Source organism: Poecilia latipinna, unplaced genomic scaffold (assembly GCF_001443285.1).
Source record: "Poecilia latipinna isolate Pla-1442-1.1 unplaced genomic scaffold, P_latipinna-1.0 Scaffold2697, whole genome shotgun sequence".
Taxonomy (NCBI): domain Eukaryota; kingdom Metazoa; phylum Chordata; class Actinopteri; order Cyprinodontiformes; family Poeciliidae; genus Poecilia; species Poecilia latipinna.
Genome location: NW_015115313.1, coordinates 14,621 through 22,087, shown reverse-complemented (window position 1 = coordinate 22,087; position 7,467 = coordinate 14,621). Strand labels below are relative to the sequence as shown.

The following is a 7,467-nucleotide window of genomic DNA, read 5'->3' as shown; positions in this document are numbered from 1 at the left end:
TTTTTTTTTTTTTTTGCAAGATCTGAATATTAAAGAATTATTGTCTTCTTGTAAATGTTTTGAGGCCAATGTGAATTTTAATCTTAGCTGAATACAATAACCAAAGAAATAAACAAACAAACAAAAAGCTCTCAAATCCAAAGCACAATAGATTCCAATCAGCATTTTAAACTCAGAAGGTCAGAGCTGTGACTCAAAACCTGCAGTCATATTGGGTTTTCATTTGGGTCAGATAATCCTGTGCAGATTAAACCACCAGTGACATCTGACATTTGATGTGTGACAGGACACAGATGAAACCACAGACAGAGATCCTAATCTATATTGCAGAAGCAGTGGGTGATACAATTTTAAATAAGCCTCATCTTAGAAACTGTTACATCTGTGTGGCTGAAGACAAAAGTCTCAACTGTGCCAGTCCAAACCAAACTTACACTTGCAAAAAAGACATTCATCATTTTCCAATTGAAATGTCAATCAAAGTTAGCTGAGTATCCACTGGGGATTACGCACAATTTCTTCTCCTCTGAGACAGTTACTGGCAGCTGCAGTGATCGCATACTGTAGCTCCTGCCAGATGATGGAATGGCTTTGTGGGCTCTCGCCTTGGGTATCCCTTTCTGTACTCTGTCAAACAGAAGCCTCCAGTCACTGCTTAGTGGTAGAAGATGCATTACATTGCATTGACATTCGAAATAGTCCCCAAGGTGCTCCACTGTGCCTTTGACTGACAGACCAGCTAAGAAAGCTGTGTTGTCCCATAATTCATAAACCACACTCTTCTCTTTGTGGTCTCCTATGTCCCTGGATGCACTGAGTAGTGTCACTGCCTTTATCTTGCCTTTTTTTTTTTTTTGCTTTACTTCGTAATGTATCAAAATTGGAGCACCGTTCTTTTTTGTGTGTGTCATTTCGAAAACACAAGAAGATGAGGAAAATACTGATACAAACATAGTGTTTTGTGTCTTTACACAAAACATGTTGGTATCAACAAATAATATTGTGAAAATTCTAAAATCCAATTCCATTTTTTTTTTCTGTTGGGATCATACATGCGTTCTTGTTTGTATTTATTTACACTTTTAAGTGTCAAAATTCAGTTGTCATAAGTACTTCTTCTATGCACAAGTGTTTTGCCTTTTGTATTGAGCATAATGCTACTACTGACAGTCATGTCAGTCAGATTCCTGCTGAAGCTGCCAAGGCCATCTCCCAAGAGACTGCAAAAAAGTTTTGTTCTTGATTGTCCCATCCAGTTCCTTCTGTACCTGTTAAGACTGAGGAAAGTATTACATCAGCTTTACTGTAAAAAAAAAAAAAAAGAAAAATCTTAGTGTCTTCTCTGAGCTGGACTCGCGTTTGTTATTGCTGGACTACCAATGCGGCTTGTGGGATTTCTTTCACTGTTCTTTTAAAAATCCTATCTTATAAATATCGACACACATCTGAATTAAACATCATCGTCCGCATTGTCATTGAGGAGAATCTCAGAACAATTGGTCTTTGTCATGTCATAATGGCATCCTAGGATAAAAAAGAAAATTGTAAATTATCATGTCTTGTATAACGTAAACTAACAAAGGATATAAGGACAATTGACTATTAATAATTACTCATGCATAGGTTTTGCAAGGGGTAGAACTAGATCTTATTTCTAAACATGGGTTGTGCTTCTGCTTCCATTAATTTTTCAAAAATAATTTGAGAAATGTCCTGTCAAATTATTGCAAAAATATTATTTAAACGCTCCACACCAAAGGACTGCAAGAATGACTGACATTCAACAGCTTAAAGACCTTACTGTTTGCGGAGGGCAAGTGGTAGACATATGGCAAACACACGGATCGTATATTTACACACTTTGAAGCACTGGATGGAATTTAATAAAAATCTGCAAGACCTTCGGGCACTTAATAAACACAACCGTGGGCTTATTAGCAAACAACAAACCTCCTGGTGTTTAAACAATGTCAAGACAGGGAAGGGGTGAGAGGTTAAAATTGTATTTTAGATTTTGTTATTTTCCGCATTTTTACTTTATTTATTTATGCAATTATTTAATTATTTATGACCAGAATAATTGAATAATTAAAACAAAACACTTGTTTTTATACTATTTTCATAAGAAAGAGACATGCCTTTTAGTTTTGTACTAGTCACAAATCCAGTCTTGTTCAACATAATCTGTTCCAAAAGAGCTCGTTCGCTTTCAAAGACGGTTTGTGTTGTCTCATGTTGGATTCAATAATACCAAGATGGTTGATTTGTTATACGGAAAAGAAATCCAATAGCCAACTACCAAAGATAAATAGAAAATCTCCCGCAGGCAGAACATTACACACTCCCAGGCTGCCTTAAAATGTACAAAACATCCATGCTGATGTGCTTAGCTGTGCTACCCCTCAACCCTCTAATGAACGAGGCCAAAAGAGCTCTTGGGCTTAGCCTCTCCCTCTTACCCTAACTTAACAAGATGTCCCCATACTCCCTGGCTTTTTCTCTCACAAACACGCGCACGCACGCATGCATGAATACTGGCACAAAAGCACGGCCATGCACAGACACACACACCCCCCAAACCCCAAACCACTAACCCTCAGACCAATCTGTCTGTGGCACTGTAGTATTATTAGACTTATACACTCTCAAAGGGGAAACACTGAGGGCTGAGAGCTGGAAGATGAGATATGCTACAGGGGCTAGTAGTTCCATTAAAATGGCATTCACCGGAGCCTTTGTTATCATCGGCCTTGACGTTTTCAGGATGTAGTGAGGTTTGCTGATCCATGACCATCTCATCTATCTTTCAGGCTTCCAAGGAAGTTTGTGTGAAATTGACACCAATGAGTGTGGTTCAAACCCATGCCAAAACCATGGGAAATGTGTGGACCAGGTCAATGGTTTCAGGTAAAAAATATTAATAATCTTTTTTTTTTTTTTTTTTTTTTTCCTTGTCTCAGGAACTTCAAGATACTCACACGTTGTATACATTTTACTTCAGGTTTGCTTAAAGCTGCAGTATGTAACTTTAACAAAAATATATTTCTTTACATTTTTTTTAAAACTGTCACTATGTTGTGACAGTATGATATATAACAGGTAATCTGTGAAAAAATGTAGCTCCTCTGCCTTCTCCCAGTGCTCCCAGTGCTAAGTAGAAACAACAAATGAGACCCAGGAAGAGGGTCTTAGTGCTTGTCAATCACAATCTTGTATGCTGCTTCTCGTTCCTCCTCTCTCTCTTGCTCTCTCATACTGCTGCAGCTTTCCCCTGATTCTGTTGTAAATGCTAGACTAGTTAGCATGATGATGGTGGATGAATGAGTTCCCTGTAACAGTTAGATATTTCTGCACTATTGGCACATTCAGCAGCAAATGCATGACGCAGAATGACAGCGATAAGACCCTCCTCCTGACACTGATTGGTTGTTTTTTTGGTCGGGAGTGGTGCATTTCTTCAGATGTCAATAATGGCTATGGGGAAGAGGTGGAGGAGATCGATTACCTGTCTCATAACATGCCGTCTCATCACAATGAGAGTTTTAACAAATACGTAAAACTTAGTTTTTATAAATATGTAAAAAAAAATAATAATAATTGATAACAATTTAATTATTATCAATTTCAATATTAATTTTACTGTTGGTTATTTTCTTTCATTTATTGTTTTGTACATTAAGTCCAGAAGCGTTTATTATTGGAAAATCCATCACAAACGTCTACAAGGGCTTGAAGCCTGCTAAGTTTAGTTCATACGCAACTTTTGTGAGTTATGTGTTGAATTTTGATTTGTAGACTAAGAACTCTGTAAATTTACATTGAAAAAAAAAAAGCATGGATTTTTTTCATTGAAAAATGTGCAGGAACTCTGGGGCGAGAAAGAGTTCAGGGTTTTAATAATAACCTGAAATGGCCTTTTTTAAATGTGTTTAAGGGATTAAAATGTCATTTTAATCCTTTGAACACGTTCACAGATTACAGTGAGCTAATATTTGCTCTCATCCTGAAATCAGGTCAAAATTGTTGAAGTCCCAAATATGTCTTCCATCATTATTCTTGTCTTCTTTCTAGACAGTCAGGCTTCAGGTTTAGTTAAACACTTAGTATTCATGTTTGTTTTTAGGTGTGTTAAAGGCAATTAGACTAAATTTGATAGGTAATTAATCTCAGTGAATCCTACTCTTGTTTATTTTTTGCCATCTGCTTGTGTACGCAGGAAACATAAACTTCCTTTTTTTTTTTTTTTGGTCTGAGACAAAATGTCAATATCAAAAGATTTTTTTTCTCTTCCAGGTGTGATTGTCAGATGGGATTTTCTGGCCTTCTCTGTGAGGAAGACATCAATGAATGTGCCTCCAACCCTTGCAGCAATGCAGGCATCTGTCAGGACCTTGTAAATAAGTTAGTATGAATATAATATCCGTTTTTGTTTATTTCCGTTTATTCCGTTTTGCTTAGGCTTTGCACCTCAGCTGTTTTTCATGATGTTGTTTAAAAAAACAAACAAACATTGCGTGTATCAGTAAGAAGCAGGCAATATTAATTTCATGAGTTTGCTTTGAAATCAAACAAACTAAATCATTTTCCAAAGCAAACATTTGTGGCCATGGCGTTTCTCTTCAAAGCCTTTTGCTTTATATAACAAGCCTGCATTCATCCTTGACACACATAAGCTTCCCTTCTATAGACAGAGTGAATTCAGCAGGAACACATCATGTATCTAGATTGGTCTGTACTCCACCGGTGCTTCTTTCTGCTGTGCTTAATGGGAGCCCTGAGGCTTCAAGACTTAGTCGGACAGATGGGAAGAGAAGTCCCAGGGCCAATTTGAGTCCTAAACGGTTGGTCTTCAGATCGTATCCCTGTCATGACTTTGTTCCCATGCGACCCGTCCTGGCTCAGAGCACTCTCCTGGTTGCACAGTCCAGGGAGTTCACGTTGGGTGTGTTTCAGAGCTGCCTAATCCACACCCTCATCTCCATCTTCCCTTCCCTGAGCCAAGAAGGCCAATTTTTGCCATGATGATGAGTCACTCTTTGTAGCATTATCTGCAAACCCCGGTCTCATGTGTACACGTCCTTAAGATAGTTTGATCCTGGCTACACGGGCCAAAAGTGCAGGCTGTGAAAGCAGTGATCGAACTAGTGCAGCCTTAAAAATGTCTCTAATGGGAAGCTCTGAGGAGACGAAAACATAGTTTAGCATACTGCAAAAATTAGATGAGATACCCCTGGTTTCATTTAATAAAAACATGTTAAGATTTTAGCATGGGGGTGTCTAATTGTGTTCTTTCTTATTACTCTAAACACACAATAACTATCTCCTTGGAGATGTGTGTTTATGTGAAAGCAGTTTCACAGAGGAATCTGATTGAATAAGCTATGTCAGCATCATTTTAATTAAACTGCACACAGGGAACATTCCTGTCCCATTGTTACAGTTTTTGCAGATTTGCTTGACAACAGAGGAAAGCTGCATTATCTTTTGTTTTAGAGTGTTTCAAATGGAAACAAATGCTATTTTGCACATATTGTTTTGCTACTATCATATTTTGTGATAGATCAGCTTGAAGTAGCACCTCATTGTGATATGATAGGAAAAATACTCTTTTCTGAAAGGTTTGCTGAGCTTCCGTATGCTGCCCACAGTATTTGTTAGCAGTTAGAGCTTTTTGATCTCTTACATCTTTTTGCATCTAAGACATTCATTTTCAGGCTTTGACACAGATCTGAATTTTGACTGGCCGATTTAAGGCCCATTTAAGTAAAGTCCCAGTTTTTGATAAAGGCCAGACTTGCAGAGTATATTAGTGCATATTGCGTTATTTACATAATTGTCCTTAAACTTTACAATTATTTAAAACTTTGTTTTAGTTTATGACATGATTGCACATGGTTGTAATTTTTTAAATATAAAAAAAAGTTTAGTGGGTGTACATGCAAAATGTATGTACAGTGCATGTACACCCACTAAACATGTACTGTGACCTTTTGCATGGCACTTTACATGCAATCCTGTAACGGCTTTATATGACTTTTGAGGCTTCTGGTCTCTGGAGGATTCTACCTTATTCCTATCATTTAGTGTTATCACTTTCTCCTCAGGTTCCACTGCGTTTGCCCTTCTGGTTATTTTGGAGTGTTGTGTGACCTGGATGTGAACGAGTGTGAAGTCTCACCTTGCCTACATGAGGGCATCTGTATCAACACACCCGGAGGCTTCAAGTGCATCTGCCGGCCTGGATACACAGGTACTCGCTTTGCCCTCAGGTGACATGAAGATCAATATGAGGGCCCAAAATGCTTATCATGATGGCTAGGGCAGCTGCATGGTATTGACACAGCTCTGACACAGATCTGGCTTAGTGTTTCAAAATAATAAGATTCATAATATCTGCTTTTAATTAACCTGCTGCTGCTTCAAGATAGTTTTTTTTTCTTTTTAAACTAACCACATAAATTCTCATCAGCTATCTGATTTAATTTAGGCTTTTAGTTAGCTTTATTTCAGTTTATTAATCTATTTAGTTTCGATGGCTATCCCTAGCTCCTTCTGATTCATTAGTTTCATATTCTGCTCCAGTAGATATTGAGTTATTTTAGATCAAGTATATTTTGTACGTGTGTGTTGGTGCACCGTCCAAAGCTGATTCCTGTCAGGTACGGCGAAGATTAATTTCATTTTTCTTCCACACTGTATCATCAATTTATCCTTTCCCAGTTCAGAAAAGGTGGGAAATCTCAGAGGTATTGCCACTCTAGAGAGCAGAACCTGACACGCATGGCCCAATTCCCACAGAAGCTGCTTTTATTATTAGGCCTACACACACCATAGTACAAGTCATTACTTTTTCTGTTGCTCTAAGCTCATCTGAGGAAACGGGGTCCCCCAAGAGAGCGAGCAGCTGGGGGATACAGGTTCAGATTGGCTCAAGCCAACCAGAACTCGTACAAAATATTTACCCGTCTAACGTGCAGCAGCACTGCAACTTTGAATTTCTTGTTTTATTTGGTTGTAGCTGCATGTTGCTATGATATTAAGATTAATTTCAGCTTTGCACGATGACTCATGCAGAAGTATTTTAATTGAAACTGATGAAACGTCTCTCTGCTTTGGTGGGATAATACACCGTGGTGGCTTAAAACGCTGTAACTCATTGTGTCACTTCACAGTATTGCCAGTTATTGAGCTCAGCCATCAGGGAATTTGAGGGAGAACTTTTTTTTTTTTGCATATCAACTGCCACAAATAATTTCAACTGTAGCAGCTGAAGCTGCTTCCTAATAAATCGGTCTGGTGCTGTGTCTGTTTACTTGTGATGCGATTAAGCTAAGATGACACTTTATTTTCACCTGCTTCACCGCCTGCTTTGAGGTTTTATGCAGCCCTCTCTTTTTGCTGCTGTTTTATCACACTTGATTTTAGGTTGTCTTTGGAAAAGGACACTTCAATACCTAAAGGGCTTTT

At 38.1% G+C, this 7,467-nt stretch overlaps 1 protein-coding gene across 1 annotated transcript in view; it reads left to right on the top strand.

Annotated features, from left to right (window-relative positions):
• LOC106938809 (neurogenic locus notch homolog protein 2-like) overlaps positions 1–7,467 on the top strand; it is a 71,400-nt gene that overhangs the window by 53,035 nt on the left and 10,898 nt on the right. Inside the window, exons 19-21 of the mRNA XM_015020985.1 lie at positions 2,811–2,907; positions 4,294–4,401; positions 6,105–6,250. Coding sequence (XP_014876471.1) covers positions 2,811–2,907; positions 4,294–4,401; positions 6,105–6,250 — 351 coding nt within the window. The remainder of the gene's footprint in view (positions 1–2,810; positions 2,908–4,293; positions 4,402–6,104; positions 6,251–7,467) is intronic.